The following is an 18,272-nucleotide window of genomic DNA, read 5'->3' on the forward strand; positions in this document are numbered from 1 at the left end:
TCAGTAAACCAAATATGGACTATTTGCTGCCTTCTCACAAACTTTAGAGGGCCACTATATTAAAACAATAACTTGCCTGTTAGTATTGTGTAGTTCCATTACATTTCCTTACCCCCCCCCCCCCACAAGAAGATTTTAGGATAGAGGTGGTGCCCCCTTGTAAGGGAGGTTCGAAATCACATTCTCTATACAGCTCACATGAGTTGGTTACATGTACTTAGTCCAAAAATCCTAAATCCTTTCATAAATTATTTGTCTCTGCTGCTACAGCTTACATCCTATTTCAAGCACTTATCAAAACATTAGGCTTAGTCACACAGATTTTTTTAACTATGCTTCACAAAGCAGGCTATGCCCCCACTTTTTTTAACAGTTCAGGGAGGAGGTATTCAAAATAAAATTTGTCTAATTTCATCTTCATCTCTGAACAAAATTCTGCATCAAACCTCACTCTTTCTAAATGAAAGTCAGATTTACAATAAACATAAAAATCTACCCATTCACAACCTGTCAACATCATCTGTCCCATGATCTGGTAGTAATAGCTATGTGTTTTTCGAAGTTTATAAACCCCATTTACACATTTCAGATATTTCAGCTGCGAGATTGAATCCGTAATAGGGCACTTGATTTCCAGCAGCCCCCAGGGATTGTTTTCAGAGGGATCATAGACCCTTCGATCTGGAGAGGCAGCCAGATGTGGACATGATGGGTTGATAACAATCCCGGCAGGGAAAACATTGCAATCTCCACTGTCAGCATATGCAGAAGCTGCCTCTTCTTCTGTATTTATACCATGCCTCATGGCTGCAGTTTGCACAGTCTTCTTTAGTTGCCTTACTGCCAGTGATTCAAAGTCAGCCCTTCGGGCACAAACATCTTTAAATTTACTCGAAGATAGCCTCTGTGCCCTCAGATCATGCCACTTCTGAGTGTCAGACTGCTCCCTTGTTTCTTCCTCATATAAACAGGATTGTGCTTGTGAGACACTAAGCCCTTCAGCAAAGTTAAGTTCTGCCAAAGTAGGCACAAATGTATAATTGCTTTTAAGCAATGGTACACCAAAAGGCAGTGGCTCCTGTGGCCCCTCAACATTAATGTGAATTTTTGGATCATTGGTTGTGTTCTGACGTTGTTGGTATGATATAACTGAGCCATGAGCTACTCTCCCTAGTTTACTATTCACATAGTCCAAACTGTCAGTTTCTGGAACAATACTGTTTACTTGCATGTCTTCATATTGTTTGAATATGTCTCTCATAGAATCAATGATTTTGGGTGAACCAAAATGTTCTGGAATCGGATTATACAGAGTGGACCGTACTCCATCTAACCTGCGTATTTTCTTTTTTTGTGTTGCATCATTGCTCGGTGGTTTCACTTGCTGCACCAGCACCTCTTGCACCTCGTGGGGATTGATTCCTGCTGTCCTTTGAGGAACGTGCCATGTTTGTGGTAGACTTGTTTTTGACATGGCAGGAGGTACACTTTTTAAGCCCAGTTTTCTATAATGCTCAAGGAGGTAAACCAGCCCTATTGCATGGTTACAGAGCCCTGCACCTGCTTCACAGTTGCAGGAGGTACTGGTTATTTTAACTTCGGGAGTCCTTGATATCTCAACCTAAAAAAAATTAAATGGATAAATATCTGCTGTGAATGTGTGTGTGTATGTTTTAAGAATTAACTCGTATGAAAATTACATCAAGCAAAGTTCGAGCTGAGACAAAACTTAAGTATTATAAATAAGCTTACCTGTAACCTCCATGGCTCTTCATTTTTTCTCTGTGATTTGTAGCTTCGAGCTCTAACAATTACTTGTGTATCCTGAGTTTTAACTGAAAGCAAAGTGCGAATATGGAAGTTTAATACACTATAGATTTTGCACAAGAGATTTCGAATGGCGAATCGTGCAATAAACGAAAAAAAAGCACGATCTAAGATGCCTAAAGAAGCATGCGTAGCGTGAAATCACACCAGTGTTGCAGTTAAATTTGAGACTGAAAGGAAACTTTTACCTTCGACATCGAAGATATACCCTTCGCAGAAGTTACTATAACCACGAGTTACCACCTTCTTCGGGACTTCTCCATCGGTCTCAAGCCATGTCTCGATAAAAGAGGCGTCAAAAAACGGAACATTGCGGAGAGATTTCGACCACGCAGCAGAAAATCCACCTTCAGCCATATTGGCTAAACAAGCATGTCGTCCAGGATGCCCGTCCAGCCTCGTTTTGGTGCGGCCCTCGATCCAAGATGGCGGTGCGTGATATCACCCTATACTAGAGCCAGGGACATTATTCAACGGCGGCAGATGAGAGAGTAGATTAGGGCTTGCCAAATCATGTTCAGCAAGACCCAGTTTTCGACGCCCTGCTCTGCAGCCGCGACGTGTCGGCAAACGGTTCGATATCCTATTGTCGACCAGGCAACGCCAAAGAGCTCCATCGAGAGGTTCTAGCGAAATTAAAGATCGAGCAGCCACCAGAAACGCTTTAGAGTAAATCCTTGCCATCCACGAGATCCCCAAAATGTAGATAATGTGTCCTTAAAAATGTTTCATGGTAAAAATTGGAAAAATTGGTAAAAATTGGAAATCAGAGAGAGCGAGTCGGAAACGTGTGCTGCCTGCTAGGCGCTCGTTCCCAGTCTTATTACTTAGTGAGATTGAAACTTTGATTTATCTTTCCAATCCTCAGCCATTTTATGGTTACAAAATATTGTCAGAGGTGACTTGAGTTTGATTCAGGATTTTTTGATTGTAACTTTGTGCATAACTGTTTTTTTTAAGACAACAACAGTAACATGAAGTCAAAATCTTTATTTCCTTCAGCCATTTGTGACAGAAGAACCAGTTGCAAAGAACTTTAGCATCAATAACATGGTGATAGAGGAACGTATGAGACAAGGACAGCCTCCCCCTTGGCATGAGGAAGATGAGAGAGATTCTACCAAGGTAGATACATATTTGTACTGCACTCCAAAAGTAAAGTTATTCAGATTACTGATAGGATTGTCAACTTGAATATTATATGTACATGCAGATATATTTCACAGAAACTCACTCAGCTGTGCAAGTTATTGGGGACATTCTTATTTTGCTCTGCTTTGCTTCCTGGTTTAGCTCCATGGTTACTGTGGGCGACTAGCGACAGATTCTATTTCTATAATTTGATACGCTGCGCATTACAGATGTTGTTGTTTTCACTTTGATATTCATGCACATGGTTTTAAACCGTGTCTCTGGTTTGTTGACTGTAACTTTATCGACGTTTGATTATCAGTTGCCTGCATATAGAGAGAGCCAGCAGTCCGTATGGATTTAACTTGATGTTTGTGGTTAATTTTTTTTGTTTTACCTGCTGTAGGACTTTGCTGCCCAATATCGTAAAACAAGATCAATGGAAAACTCGCGCCGTCCTTCAGAAGAAAACATTTATCTGACTCCACCTTGGATGGAGGATGATCGCCAGTCTTGTGGGGTGAGTACCTTCAATTGTCCACTTTGTAGGGAATTAATATTTGACAAACAACTAATTATTTTGCCAACCTGTGCTCGACTGTGCCCACTAAGTGCTGGTATCTAATTTGCTGCTGTGATTTATGATTTACAAACACCATAGTTCATCCTCTAAACGCAGTTATCAGTTTAATCGAGGCACTTGAATTTTATAACATCTGCAAAAGGATCGGCAGTATTTTAAAACTGGTTCTGCTTTTTTCGATTATATAGATAAGTGATTCCAAGCAAATCTTGCGATTTTTTTAGACATTTAGGACCTCAAGATGAATTTGTTGTGATTCAGTTTTATCCTTGGTTCAGTGAAGGTTAATTTTTTGTTGCTTTTAAGTTCTTTTAACGCACTATTAAAAGCACATAGGATAAATCCAAACTTTAAACGAACGATGAGTTTGAGAGAGAGTATGTTAATAAGTTTTACCCTCAATCAGCTGTAAGGAGCTATTGCCGATAGTTAAAAACTTATAAACTCAACAATGTTTCAGCGTATTTATGTAATGCTGCTGTTAAAAATCTCACAGGGTCGGAACGGATCAGATCATTCTTCAAACCGATCGTACAGAATGACCCTGGAAGAACAGCGAGCTATTCAAGAGGAGGTCAGAAGCACAGGAATCGCAGAGGCAAGCGATAAAGTGCAAGTTCTCCGCGATGAAAAAGCTGCCGAGAAAACTGTTCAAGGAGTCGGACCACCTGTCCCGGGAGATAGTGGATTTTGTAGCGAGCAGGACCAGCATGCACAGCAAGGACAAGGTATTCAGGCGCTTTACGTTTATCCTTTTTCGTTACCAGGAAGAATAGTGGCACAACTGTAAGGGTGATGAAAATCAAGTCGGAGAAATTTTTTTTCGATCGTGTCATCAGACCGTCATCAAATTTTAAAGCCACTAATTCGATTCCAACAAGAGAATCACAGGGAACACGATTACATCTTTCTAAACATCTAACAAAACAAATTTAACCATTTAGCAAATACATGTGCTTTGATATCGATTCATTAAGAGGACCATCGTTGGAATAAAACGATCAAATATCCACTGTGAAGTCTTGTCTAAATGCATCAGCCATGCTTTGTGAAAAATTGCCAGTGTTGTTTTAATGTACTAATGTGACTTGTTCCTCCACAGGACCCCCAGCTGATGGTGTAACAAGTGAAGCTATGCCACAGGGCGATCCACTAATTACCAAAGACATCGTTATCGTGGAGCCCCCGCAGGAAAAACAAACTCTTACTCAAGCCCAGGTCTCTAGTAAAGTTATGGCGGATACTTACAAGCCAGTTGCTTTGAATCCAGCTGACGATAGCAGGCTAGTCAATCAACCGTTACCTAGCAACAGGGATAGGCCGAGCAGATGCACTGGTCCACGTGAAGTGAGAAGTGGCCAAAACGAGAGAAATCATGGCGGCGTCGAAGGAGGAAACCATAATCGGGGCATCGCCAGGAGCATCAGTCAGTCGAGTTTGGAAGCCATGTGTTATTCACCGCATGACGCTTTGGACGGCATGGAGACGTCCAGCCTGGTCAGTTTCGCCAGCACCGCGGCCACTCACCACGACCTTGACACCCGAATCGACATGGTACAGTCTCTTTTGTCCATGCTGGGAACACATGACAAAGATGACATGTCACGAACTCTGTTGGCGATGTCAAACAGCAAGGACAGTTGTGCAGCCATGAGGCAATCAGGATGTTTACCGCTTCTTATTGATCTGCTCCACGGTAAAGACTTTACGGACAAAAATTCGCGCCGTGAGGCTCGCGCGCGTGCTGGACTCGCTTTGCATAACATTGTCTACTCCAACGTGGAAGATAGGCGTGGTCGTCGCGAGATACGAGTTCTAAGACTGCTGGAAATAGCGCGTGCGCACTGTGATGTTGTGCAGTTTAAAGGTTTAGCAGTACACCCCTGTGCGGAACGTTGGTATCCACCTCTGAGGGAATATGGACCAGGTCCGGCCATTGCTGCCCTTATGAAGCTTTCGTTTGAAGAAGATCATCGCACGGCCATTTGCGAACTCGGTGGCCTTCAAGCTATCGCTGAACTCGTGCAGATCGATCACCAGGTGAATGGACAGTGCAAAGACTTCTACAGCATCAGTCTTCGTAAATATGCAGGCATGACAATTACCAATCTTACTTTCGGTAATACGAAGAATAAGAGCTTGTTGTGCGGGATCCCAGGTGCTGTAGACGCCATTATCGCTCAGCTGAACACCATTGAAGAAGAAGAGATTATTCAAGTTTCTGCAAGTGTACTTAGAAACCTGTCTTGGAGAGCGGATGAATTTTGCCGCAAGACTCTTCGCGAAGCTGGTGCAGTGAAAGCGTTGTTGGCAGCGGCCCAATCATTACAGGGCGAACCCGCCCTGAGAACAACCCTCAGTGCTCTTTGGAACCTGTCAGCTCATTGCTCGGATAACAAGGTAGAGATTTGTGCGGCACCAGGCGCCCTGAATTTCTTCGTCAGGTGTCTCAACTACTCGAGTCCCTCTGGTAACATTTCCGTGGTAGAGAGCAGCGGAGGAATTTTGAGGAATCTTTCGTCACACATTGCCGTGCGTCCCGACTATCGTAAAACCCTCAGGGATTGCAGCTGCTTTCAGATAATGCTCACTCAACTACGTTCGCCAAGTCTAAGAGTCGTCAGTAATGTGTGTGGTGCCTTGTGGAACCTGTCGGCTCGGTGCGTCGAGGATCAGGAGCTCCTCTGGGAGCTCGGTGCTGTGTCTCTGTTCAAGTCGCTTATCAATTCGAAGCACAAAGCCATTGCCCAGGCCTCAGCTGCAGCCTTACGAAATTTGATGGCTGTGAAGCCAGGAAGTTCTACTGATAACGAGTCAACATCATCTCGTGCAGCCAGACACTATCGCAGTATGCCTGCGAATATGCGATCAGCAGAGGCACAAGCTAGAATTAAAAGTGATCCAGCTAGAGTGTTAAACAGTTCTTCGAGAACTCAGTCTCCAATACCCCAAGGCCAGGCTACCCAGCCTCCACTTTCCACGCGTCAAGCTGCAAAGCAAGATCACGAAGCTTCCTCTCACCCTGCAAATAATGTCCAACAATGTCCGCTACACCCCCATGGCCTTGTCTCTAAACAGACGGAAGACTTCAGATCGCAGCCTTCCTACTCCGCCGGTCAGGCTGGTATCGTCTCAGTCACAAGGCAAGATGTTGATGCCGCGTCACGTGTACAGCAGTCTAGGAAAAAGAAAGTTGGATCTTCTGCCTCTCTCGCTCACTCGAGCTCAAGCTCCAACCATGGCGTTGTCCAGGATGTCGAACCCAGTCCTTCCCTCCTACGGAGCAGATCAGATGTTAGTCCCAGGGCTCTGGCCGGTAGACAACGGAGAGCTAAGGCACGAGGCGTTGACGCGAACAGTGTGGGCAGCGGAGCCTCTCTGGAGGGAAGACATGCTGCAAATTTTAAATGGAATCACAGCAATGATTCACTGGCTAAGTATCGTCGCCAACCTCGCCGAGATGCCTCCGTGAGGCAGAATTACGAACGGCCTGATGTCGATCCCCGTCATAGTGGACAAGCTACCGAAAAGCGCCAACACACTCGTTCTTCGAGCGACGGCTGTGTGGTAATACCTCTATTGTGTGACTCGTACCCTTTACATGTATCACACAAACCCAAGAGAGACACATCAAGAGACAAGGGTTCTGGAGAGGCGTCTGTGATATCCAAGATCAGAAGTGTGGTACAGAAAAACTTTGAAGGAGGAGGCGGACACCCTCAGCAGTCAGTATCTCAGCAGGGAGAGACTACTTCCATGGTTTCCCCGTCTACAGTTAAAAGACTCAACCAGTGGGCCGAGGCATGTCCTGGAGAGACTTACGAGATGACAGAGTTTGGGCTGCAGGAGGAGAACTCCTCGAAAATACGTCAAGCGGTAAAGCAGCCCGGTACCTCGGATCAAATCTTCGCAAACATTGCGCGATCTGATCAGAAGCACTCAACACAGAAGTTCAAATCCTACCGTGACTCAGACAGTGACGCAGATACGGAGATCGCTATCGAAGGTGAACGAAACCTGTTCGGTCACCCTCGGAAAGTAATAGGTTATTTCGAGGTGGAAAATGCTTGGATTCAAAAACCAACATTCGAGGCTAATCCTTCTCGTTCAGCGGACACGGAGAGCGTTGCTTCATCAACTTGCAGCTGTGACCCAATGGAGAATGTCTGGATTCGTCGTCCAGACGCCCAAAGCTCTACAAAAGGTAATTGTGGGAAGTGTAATCGCAGTCGAGCCGTTAAGAATTCGGAAAAAAATATTCCTAAGAAACAGATGGTGAAAAGTAGACGAGATTCGACTGACTCTCCAATATCCAGCCCCAGCTTGCATCGTGTGTTCAAGAGCACGTCAGGACGCGAACAGAAAAAGAATTCTGATCCAAGCAAAAGAGGAGTCAAAGTTACGTCGCTGTAAGAAAGCCATTAAATCTCACGCATGGAATTTTATGAAAAAATCAAGGAGCAATTCCTTTTAAAGTGATTTAATACGTAGTTCATCATAATGGCAAAGTCTGTAGCTCATACTGAACACCTCTTGAGTGGTTTACATTATGAAAGGCTTTTGGTGTCAGCAAGTGGTAAAATTTTCCCTAATGAGAACTCCGAAAGTTAACTTTATTCGTCAAGATCATCCTGATTGGCTGTTGATATCTGTTCAAGAAGGGATGTGGAGGGTGTTAGGTGATTAAGTTGTGTCAAATACAAAATCACTGTAGATATATCTAGTGTTGCTATGTTAACGACAGCTTCTATTTGGCGGGAAAATATGCACGGATATTTGTCTGCGGATATTATCTGTTCCAAGATGCGAACAGTTTTCCGAGAACGAAGCTCGAGGAGATTTATATGGTTCGAGGAACAGATAATGTTCAAGGAACAGTATACGAGGATAATTTCGCTCATAGTAGAGGCTTTTGTGGTTATTATCCTTCAAGTATTTTGCAACGCGTGTGAAAAAATGTTTACAAACAGGGTACTGCTGCCGGTGTGGGGTGTTTTGTTTTTTATTCTCTTGAACGACTTAATGAACAAACAATTCTTTCCCTCCTTCAGTAACAACTACAAAACGCTCTCATTTTGAATTAAATTTTAAACGAGGATTTATGGTAGTGGACGTATGGTTTAAAATTGGGGAATATCACTTGGGTGATATCCACGGATATCCCCCAGTTTTAGGTGGGAATATTCGGTCACGTGATTTTTAGACCAATCGCGCACAAGCAAAAATAATTGATGGATCATAACGGTATATATTACATCATATACTCACAAATTATAATATATGGTCAAAGTTATTTGTATAGAACACCAGTCTTCTCATCTTTTATGTGACAATGATTACAAGCTCATAAATTGCCTCGTGGCTTAAATTGGTTTGAAGTTTGTTCAAGGCGTTGTTGGATTTAAATGTTGTCGTTAGCCACTGCTTTCGTTTGGAGGAGCTAGGAATGTTATCTTACGAAGTTTGCATCCTCCAGGTAATTGGTAAAACATGCCAGAAATTAACGTGGACGCTAAAACGCGGCGAGAATTTGGAACAGGCAGTGAATAGCGAACTTCTTAAGACTGAAGGTTTTTATCCTAACCTTTCACAAAAGCTTCTCTAATCACCTTCACCTTGTAGGCAAAGAAAAGTGGTTCAAAAGCCATCATTTTTTTTGTTATCTTCACGAGGTGTAACTGTTGCCTTTAGCTTCGTGTGCAATATTTGAAGATCAATATTAACTTATTATTTTTGCAGAGTTAAGTTCAGAAGCTAAAGAGACGATATTAAAAATTTAAATTATTTCTACTGTGTGACTGCCTTTTCCTTGTACAGCTTCAGTGATCAAAATTCGGGTTGTTGGTGAAACCTTTTTAAAATCTGTTCGTTGTCTCGTGTCATTAAATATGATTAAGTGAGAAATTTCGTTAGAGTATGGATATAATAAAGCGTAATCAAAACTGCATGCTGAGCAAATCGGAAAATATTTTTTAAGGACCTAATATTACATAAGTGGGAAAAGGTGAGCTAACAAGTCGCGATCAGTTGTTAGGTTAAAATACAGGCTCGATTATTTCGATCAAATCTTGGATAACTTTGGTCAATTGACGACTGCCGTCACCTAAAAACATCTACTTGAAGGAGCCAACTGAATTGCACCCGGTCGAGATCAGCGAAAGCTGAAAGTTATTCCCTTCTGTATTTAGTTACCTATATGAAAATATTTTCCTTCAAGAAATTTTCGAAACTGTGACTGCGAAGATCCCTAACATAACCGTTCGTCGAATTTCTTCATACGAAATCATTCCATGTTTTAAGTTTCGTTTCAAGAGCGTTAAAGCAAGGCCACTGTATGAGGTATGACGAAGTGATGTATGGGTAAACAACTTGCTATCTTGTACATAGTGAAGGAATTTTATTACCAATTTAAATTGGAGCAGGTCCACAGAATCACAGTGGAAACTGATTTTTCTTTTTAGTACATTAATAGCCTAGATTTCTGTGTTTGTCCAACATCATCGACAGAAAGGTAATAGAGAAAGTAGCGAAATCACTATTTACTTTAGGCACTTCTAACGGTCAGAAATTAAAGTAACAAAATATAGCATCCTCGGCGAAATCTCACCAGTAGCCGAAAAATGTCCGACGTCATTTGGCTATTCGAGCTCCTGAAATATAGAGTTGCTTAGCAACGTCGATTCGTTTTTAGTCTCTTAAGCGAGGAATATTCTGATGTCTTTGGGTGGAACGCTCGGATTCCCAAATTTTTCTGACTCTACTCCATATCCACGACTAGTATTTTAAAGTACAAATTACCACGCAATGCCCGCATAGTATCCCTGACTCATCGCAATGAATTACAATATTTGTGAATTGTAGTAATTTTTTCCTGCCTATAAACTTGGGCAGAAATTACGCTTTTTGAAATTCCTTTATATAGCTAAATATAAATTGTCTTTCCTCTTAGCGAGGACATTGATTCAATGATTTTTTTAAACCGCGATGATATCTAATGCTCTATCGTTTGGAAACAGTTTACGCACAAGCATGACTACAAACTGTGGTCCTTCCATGAGAGAATTCAGAGGATTAGCAATAAATGAATAAGCTTCCATGATGTATTCTGCTAGACTCGCGTATTGTTTGTTAACTCGAAGTGTTTCCAAGTTATTCAGAGCTTGCTCGGCTTCGGCAGTGGAAGAAATGACACGTCCACCTGGGGCTAACTGCTTTGTCTGCCACGAAAGAACAAAATAAAAGCAACATTAGGCACACTTTGGAAGTAGTTCTTCTACGTTGCACATTAAATTTCCAAGATGATTATTTGTAAAGCCGCAAAGAGTACGTTGTTAATGAGTCGAAAGTAATACATGATTGCATTAATTTCATTCATTTCGCCTTGTATTGGTGTAAAAAACTCACGTCATCCAATCAGATGTGAAAATAAAGCCAGTTGCGCTCAGTTCCCTATCGTGTTACCGCGCTGGAAATCGAGTATTTGTGTTCCTCGAGATATCAGTGGTATATAAATTTTGCTCTTAATGGCCGTTGTGATAGCTAGGGTTTTAGTTCTTCGACATCAGATGGTAAAGTGGTAAAGTATTCTGAAAGTTTCAGGAAAAAATTCTATTTTGAATCTCAAACAGTGAAATTGGACTGAAGGATTCTGATCGTACCCCTTTCGGTTCTCGCACATATCCTGGGGCTTTGGCTTCTAGTCTCAAAAGAGAGTTTGAAGGCATCTGTGCCAGCAGGAAAGCTTCCAATGCGCGGCACATGAACCGGAATCTGCAAAGAAATGAGAAATTAAAGAACTACGTACAATGTATTGATTTTTAGGTGAGTTTGTTTCAACATAGTGTTAAAAACTGTAGATCACTCAAGTGATTCACGAGTTTCTTCTAGCACCCTAAATCAACTACCCTCAATCACAGTTCTGTCAATAGAGGGCTACAGTTTATCAATCTTGAAAAATTCGACTGACACTTCTTTTAAACTTTTTGTTTATCCATCCTTCATCACCCTGGTTTTTTTTTATTATCCTTATCTCGTAGATGTTTGTCAACCCGAAAAAAAAAATCATTTTAAGCTTTTATTTCATTCGGTGACAATTCTCTGTGTCGCTGAAATGTGACCATAAAAATTGCAAGGTGCTTCCTTCAAAGTAGTTGTGGCAGAAACTGCCAGCAGAGAGCGTCGACTGTGTTAGAGACAATCGGCTCAAAGAAAAAACACAAAAATACTCACTGAACACTAAGCTGCGACTTCTTTCCAAATCCAATAGCTCCTAACAAACCAGCAGAAGACTTGTCTTCTCCTAACGAATGCAGATACGAAGCAAGAAATGACAGCTGTTTGGTCAAATCTTGTAAAGGTCCTTTTGCATAGTAAACCTGTCTCACAGACAGTTGGAGAATCTTGTGCCACAGTAACGTAACCTTGGTTTCAAATTCACGCCTATGATAAACGAGATTAAGAAACTCAAATAAAGGCAGGTTCAGACACAAATCTTTACCCCATGATCTGATTCGTAACTCTCCCTTGCAGATCTATACATTTCCTTTTAAATTGATCCAGAGAATCTTTTATCACATCGTGACAACTGTCTAACTCTCGAGCTGATGAGTGTGTATTCTGTTTCACCCACTAAAAATCATATCCATATCCTCACCTCATTTTAATTTGCGAGCACCACGTGACTATATCAGTAAGAACAGACATCTCTTGGACTGGACTTTGACATGAGGACAACTTAAGGAGTATGTTTGTGTAGAGCGTCAGCAGAGCACCTTGCCTGACACATTCTGAAAGAATAATATAAATCACTCCATGAAATATGTCACTAACCGAATAAAAGTGCATTCGAGTAGCGCCCGAGTAGTTGCAAGAGTTTGTTTTATCAAAGGAGAAGACGCAGACTATTGGTTTTTTGTACAAATCTTCCAGCCTTCTTCTCCTACGCTACTAGCTGTCAATTCTGCGATAGATGGTGAGTTAAGTTAATACCCTAACAGTGTGCAGCTGAAAACAAACCAAAAAAAGAAAAACAACAACAACAACAGGAGTTCTTAAAATTTTCAAAGGCTATTACATCAGTACCACAAAATTGAGATTATTCATTCTCGATATCTAAGCGTGATAGTTGATAAGAGCAAAAACCAGAGCTCATAACCGAAATATGAAATCACATAGGACTCGTGATCGAGTCTAGTCAGGGATTTTCGTGTTGTATCCTCTCACAGTGTCACAATCTCTCTTTATATAAGTGAGCGGTTTGTCCCGAGGAGCTGGCGAGAATTGGCCTGGAAAATAAAACAAAAATAGAACTGACCTTGAACAAATTCATCTTGTGCGAGCTCCGGCACCGCTACACTGGGTACAACTTGTGCCCAGCCTCCATCCACGTCCGTTTGAGCCCCAGTGGGGTTTGGTGGCGAATACTTTGTAAAAAATGACTGGATTCCAGTCTCCGCAACGGAGACCATGTACTGGATGTTAGCAAGGGTCCTACAAGCTGCCGATATGGACACCAAGACAACCATTGTACAAGAAGTATCGCGGATGAACTGCAATATAGAGTCCAGAGTAACACGGAGTACATCTCCCACGGGAGAACAAATGTTCAAGAGGTTGAGTGCCTCGGACATCATCATGCACACCTCTGATGCAGTACTTGCTGGATCAACACCTAGGTGGAAGGTCATTCATAGTTCACAAGATGACATTCTAGAAATTCACGCCAAGTCAGAGAAAGCTGGGGACTGATCAACGTAAGTGGTCAAAACATATCTTAGGATACCTTTGAGAAAATCGAAGCTTCAACGGAAATTACCGCTATAACAAGGGTGGCGCTTCTCACACTGCGCAACTTTCTGCAGGGAAGAGCGATAATTTCCCTTTGCGTTTTCTTGTGAAGCTATAGCGAGTGCATTCCAAAGTGTTTTATTGGTTACTGAGCGTTTCAAGTCAAAAATCCGAGCCCCAGATGGGATTTGAACCCACGACCCTCCGTGATCTAGTCGGATGCTCTAACCACTGAGCTACTAGAGACTCTATGGTGAGCAAGGGTCAATTTATGGGTCTTGACTGGAACCGCATCACGCGGTTACACAGCCAAGTAATTAGTGCGAACTCACTAACAGCATCGCGCTGTCACGTTAAGGCATATGCAGCCAACCATCCAAAGAGAGTAAATTAAAGTTAAAAATCCGAGCCCCAGATGGGATTTGAACCCACGACCCTCCGTGATCTAGTCGGATGCTCTAACCACTGAGCTACTAGAGACTCTATGGTGAGCAAGGGTCAATTTATGGGTCTTGACTGGAACCGCATCACGCGGTTACACAGCCAAGTAATTAGTGCGAACTCACTAACAGCATCGCGCTGTCACGTTAAGGCATATGCAGCCAACCATCCAAAGAGAGTAAATTAAAGTTAAAAATCCGAGCCCCAGATGGGATTTGAACCCACGACCCTCCGTGATCTAGTCGGATGCTCTAACCACTGAGCTACTAGAAACTCTATGGTGAGCAAGGGTCAATTTATGGGTCTTGACTGGAACCGCATCACGCGGTTACACAGCCAAGTAATTAGTGCGAACTCACTAACAGCATCGCGCTGTCACGTTAAGGCATATGCAGCCAACCATCCAAAGAGAGTAAATTAAAGTTAAAAATCCGAGCCCCAGATGGGATTTGAACCCACGACCCTCCGTGATCTAGTCGGATGCTCTAACCACTGAGCTACTAGAGACTCTATGGTGAGCAAGGGTCAATTTATGGGTCTTGACTGGAACCGCATCACGCGGTTACACAGCCAAGTAATTAGTGCGAACTCACTAACAGCATCGCGCTGTCACGTTAAGGCATATGCAGCCAACCATCCAAAGAGAGTAAATTAAAGTTAAAAATCCGAGCCCCAGATGGGATTTGAACCCACGACCCTCCGTGATCTAGTCGGATGCTCTAACCACTGAGCTACTAGAGACTCTATGGTGAGCAAGGGTCAATTTATGGGTCTTGACTGGAACCGCATCACGCGGTTACACAGCCAAGTAATTAGTGCGAACTCACTAACAGCATCGCGCTGTCACGTTAAGGCATATGCAGCCAACCATCCAAAGAGAGTAAATTAAAGTTAAAAATCCGAGCCCCAGATGGGATTTGAACCCACGACCCTCCGTGATCTAGTCGGATGCTCTAACCACTGAGCTACTAGAGACTCTATGGTGAGCAAGGGTCAATTTATGGGTCTTGACTGGAACCGCATCACGCGGTTACACAGCCAAGTAATTAGTGCGAACTCACTAACAGCATCGCGCTGTCACGTTAAGGCATATGCAGCCAACCATCCAAAGAGAGTAAATTTCTAGAATGTCTAGTACTGAGCGTTTCTGCCTTGAAAATAATTCGAAACTTCTCAGACGAGGAATTTTCCGTTTGTAGGTTAATGCGCTCTTTACTGACCTGAACCAGCAACAGACTCGATATCTTTAAGTACAAAAAAAATCACTGGTCCGTAAGATTTGACTTTGTGTTTTGTGTCCATCGAGCACTTGGACAGCAAACTTGCTACACATCGAACGTACGACGCACGCTTTGCTGCTGTGTCCTGAAACAAGATAGAATTTTGGCTTGTTACTCGAAAATATTTGAAATGTTTATAATTTCCAAGTAACTTACACACAACTAACGATTATTAGCATTCCTGCCCATCTTGGATGGCAGGAAACTCAGGATGAGAACTCCCATAAAACATGGGGAAGGAAGGGTGTGTCATGCTTCTTGACTCTAACGATGAATTTCGCTCACGTTTTCGAAACGTCAGACCCTGTTATTGACAACAGTACTTTTCAGGACAACGTTCCGCAAACGGACGATCAGACCACTTGATCGACTTCTTGAAACCGTGCACTCTAATTCAGAGCAAAGTAGGTTGTCACCATGTCATACCTAAGACATTAACTGCTCCCAGCTTGAGTAAAGATATGAAGAAAAAAAGAAGACTAGGCTTCCGTGGTCACAATCATGTTTCTACTCAATTCAGATCATGCGATGATACCTTAGGGAGGTCAAAATTGTGCAATTTGTTGCACGCAGCTCTGCACTCGGGAATATGTACGAACGGGAAAATTTGTCCCCACCGTGGAAGGGGGGGGGGGAGGGGGAAACGTTCAGGTCAACCTCTAAAATTGCGTCTCGGTCAACCGCGATGGAGGGCTTTCATTCTGAAATTCTCTTTCCCTATTAGCAAAATTTCTGGTGAGGATGCCCATCTGCTATTTTCTCGACACGTTAAAATCTACGCTCTGGTTTGTACCGTTATTCCACCAATCACCAATTCTGGCTTATGTCTAAGAAGCTTGATGACATGAGGAATGTTAACATAGAAAACAATTAACAGGCCATTCTGCCCATTTTTAACAATCAGCACAGCAAAGGCATTTCAGAAGAAACTTACAGGGCGTGTAGGTTGCATGGAGCCATCTTCAGAGACTACAATTCCTGCAGCAGCTCTGATCAACCTAAAATAAAACAAAATACTCTAACACACCAGCACACTATTAACTTAGTGTGCACCAACTACACCAGAGGCTAATTTGAAACCGCTGTCCTGTCTTGAGTAAGGACCGATTTGTTCAAACTGACCGAGATGACTACTGGAAATGTTTTTGAAAAAGCCTTCGGAAATCGAGGGATATATGTTTCTCTTCAATATATATCCCAACACCATTTCTTCAACCAATTCCAAATGGCTCTATTCATAACCAGGAAGTCTACCACAGTAAGATCACGAACAAACGGCCTTTTGTGTCGAAGCGGCTCATCAAACAGCAGTTACAAGAAGACGTTTTTGAAGTGGAAATCAGATATTGTCTTAAGAGTTATATCCATCGATAGATTGAAAAAACTGTGATGCCGGTAAAAGAACTGGAAGCATAATTTTCCAGGGTTTTGATTTCTTGTGGAAAAGCTAAGTTACTAACCTCAACGCATGCCAGATGCAAGATTTCTCGTCTAGCACCAACTCAGCCGAACCGTTATCAACTTGCCAAGAGACAACTTGCTCGAAAGTTCTGTGAAAATGACAAAAAATGTCATTATTTTGTGGGATTTACTTCAGTTTGACAATTGGATTTTGGAAGACCAACCAAGGAAACAAAGATTTAGTTGACAACCAAAACAATCAAAACAAGACAAAACAAAAACCAACTTGCACTAAAGCGAGTATTCATTCTGCTTAATTCAATTGAATTCAATTGATGAGATGCTAACAAGCCGATTCATAGCTCTCCAAAGATCTAATCCCTCAAACTTAACGTAGAATACCGGAAATCTAAAAGCAAAGCATTAGTTCAATACTTACCTTCCATCAAGGTAATGCCAGGGAAATGCGAGAGCAACATTGAGCAACTCTGGCATCTTGGAACCCTGTAAACAGAACGTATCTTAAGTGTCTGATTCTCAAATATCTCAATTTCACACCAAATGATTAATTTTGCGGTTCACCGGACACCGGTTTTTCTGCATGACGGGTCAGTTCACTTACCTGTACAGCCGTGACTCCCTTCTCATTTGAAAACATGACCAATAGATGAAACAATGAAGAGTGGAGACGAGTCACAGCCTCTGCGGTTTGACCCTCCCTAGATATAGAGAAATACGTGTAATTCCATTAAGTAAATTTAGAACACTCCTCGAAACGAACTTAAAGAGGGTGCAGTAAAATACTTTGACTGATCATGACCAGGTTGCTAGTCAGAACAACATTGCTCTTCTTAAAAACTGAAGAGGAAATACTCCCTTCATTTCTGCCTTGTGAGTATTTTGATGTTACCAACATCTTGGGTTTTTGTTTTTGTTCATGCACTTTATGCAGTTGGTGAAGCATAGCATTTAGAGGAAGAACTTTACAGGGTCTAATTTAATTCCCTCTATCTCAGCTCCTGAAAAACGCTCAAGAAGCGACCCCGAAAACATACTACACTCCTGGGGTTGAAACATCATAGTGTCCCTTTTTGTCGGAAGACAACGAAAATCAGGTAACAGATGTAACAGGCGTCTTTCTTCATATGCTCAATCTAACAAGGGAGCCCAAACAGTAGGGCGTAAACACGGAAAGATTTCTTATTCTTGATAAAAAAGAGTTTATGTTCGTTTTAGAGTCGTCAAAATTTTAGTACCTTAAAAGTAACGACTCCGTAAAACGCGGTCCATCGAAAAGAGTACCAGGGTAGCTACTTTCAGAACTTAAAAGATACATCACACATGCAACTTACGAGTACAGAGAAATTATGTGGTTCCAGTCCATCAGAGGAAATACGGCACCAAGGAACCTAAAACTGTTCTTGCACACACCATACAGCTAAGAAGAGAGAAAATTATTACAATGTTACACGCTCTTCAAATATGTTTAAGAGCTTTGTTTACTCGAAGACCGACGAAAAGTTTAGAGGTCCTTCAAGCGCTCTCACCGGTCGATAGGTGTATTTAAATGAGGGTATGAAAACACGATTTTGACATTTTAGATTTTGGGAAATATTTAACAAATATAATAGCAGATTTTCTCCTCGTTTGAATCGTAGCCGCATCTAAGAGCTGGAGAGACTTGAGAAAAAACTCGGACGTTATGGAAACGTTTTCTATTTCTCTTTCCCTCTCCCCACCCCCTCCCCTCTCCCCACCCCCTCCCCTCCTTCCGCCTCTTTAGGTAATACAGTGTGAACATAACAAAGGTTTTCTGTGTTTTT

General features: G+C 42.3%; 4 protein-coding genes across 5 annotated transcripts in view; 2 read left to right on the forward strand and 2 right to left on the reverse strand.

The window, feature by feature from the left end:
* The window catches only part of LOC149049847 (uncharacterized), an 857-nt gene extending 775 nt beyond the window's left edge, over positions 1–82 (forward strand). Inside the window, exon 2 of the mRNA XM_089195441.1 lies at positions 1–82. This exon is cut by the window's left edge and continues 335 nt beyond it. Coding sequence (XP_089051567.1) covers positions 1–63 — 63 coding nt within the window. The 3' untranslated portion in view covers positions 64–82.
* The window catches only part of LOC149049848 (uncharacterized), a 2,483-nt gene extending 211 nt beyond the window's left edge, over positions 1–2,272 (reverse strand). The window contains exons 1-3 of the mRNA XM_089195436.1: positions 2,016–2,272; positions 1,753–1,835; positions 1–1,621 (exon numbers count right to left, since the gene is read on the reverse strand). The exon at positions 1–1,621 is cut by the window's left edge and continues 211 nt beyond it. Coding sequence (XP_089051562.1) covers positions 350–1,621; positions 1,753–1,835; positions 2,016–2,184 — 1,524 coding nt within the window. The 5' untranslated portion in view covers positions 2,185–2,272 and the 3' untranslated portion in view covers positions 1–349. The remainder of the gene's footprint in view (positions 1,622–1,752; positions 1,836–2,015) is intronic.
* The window catches only part of LOC113670901 (uncharacterized), a 30,041-nt gene extending 20,710 nt beyond the window's left edge, over positions 1–9,331 (forward strand). For both annotated transcript variants that reach the window (XM_027187113.2, XM_089195434.1), the window contains exons 8-11: positions 2,830–2,952; positions 3,365–3,478; positions 4,038–4,269; positions 4,644–9,331. In XM_027187113.2, coding sequence (XP_027042914.2) covers positions 2,830–2,952; positions 3,365–3,478; positions 4,038–4,269; positions 4,644–7,954 — 3,780 coding nt within the window. In that variant the 3' untranslated portion in view covers positions 7,955–9,331. The remainder of the gene's footprint in view (positions 1–2,829; positions 2,953–3,364; positions 3,479–4,037; positions 4,270–4,643) is intronic.
* Positions 9,332–9,921: 590 nt separating this feature from the next.
* Positions 9,922–18,272, reverse strand: part of LOC113670902 (ectopic P granules protein 5 homolog) — a 38,436-nt gene continuing 30,085 nt past the window's right edge. Inside the window, exons 46-56 of the mRNA XM_027187114.2 lie at positions 17,802–17,887; positions 17,072–17,168; positions 16,889–16,953; positions 16,509–16,598; positions 15,983–16,046; positions 14,989–15,133; positions 12,855–13,211; positions 12,195–12,327; positions 11,771–11,980; positions 11,200–11,311; positions 9,922–10,758 (exon numbers count right to left, since the gene is read on the reverse strand). Coding sequence (XP_027042915.2) covers positions 10,516–10,758; positions 11,200–11,311; positions 11,771–11,980; positions 12,195–12,327; positions 12,855–13,211; positions 14,989–15,133; positions 15,983–16,046; positions 16,509–16,598; positions 16,889–16,953; positions 17,072–17,168; positions 17,802–17,887 — 1,602 coding nt within the window. The 3' untranslated portion in view covers positions 9,922–10,515. The remainder of the gene's footprint in view (positions 10,759–11,199; positions 11,312–11,770; positions 11,981–12,194; positions 12,328–12,854; positions 13,212–14,988; positions 15,134–15,982; positions 16,047–16,508; positions 16,599–16,888; positions 16,954–17,071; positions 17,169–17,801; positions 17,888–18,272) is intronic.

This window comes from Pocillopora damicornis, chromosome 2 (genome assembly GCF_964200805.1).
Source record: "Pocillopora damicornis chromosome 2, jaPocDami1.2, whole genome shotgun sequence".
Taxonomy (NCBI): domain Eukaryota; kingdom Metazoa; phylum Cnidaria; class Anthozoa; order Scleractinia; family Pocilloporidae; genus Pocillopora; species Pocillopora damicornis.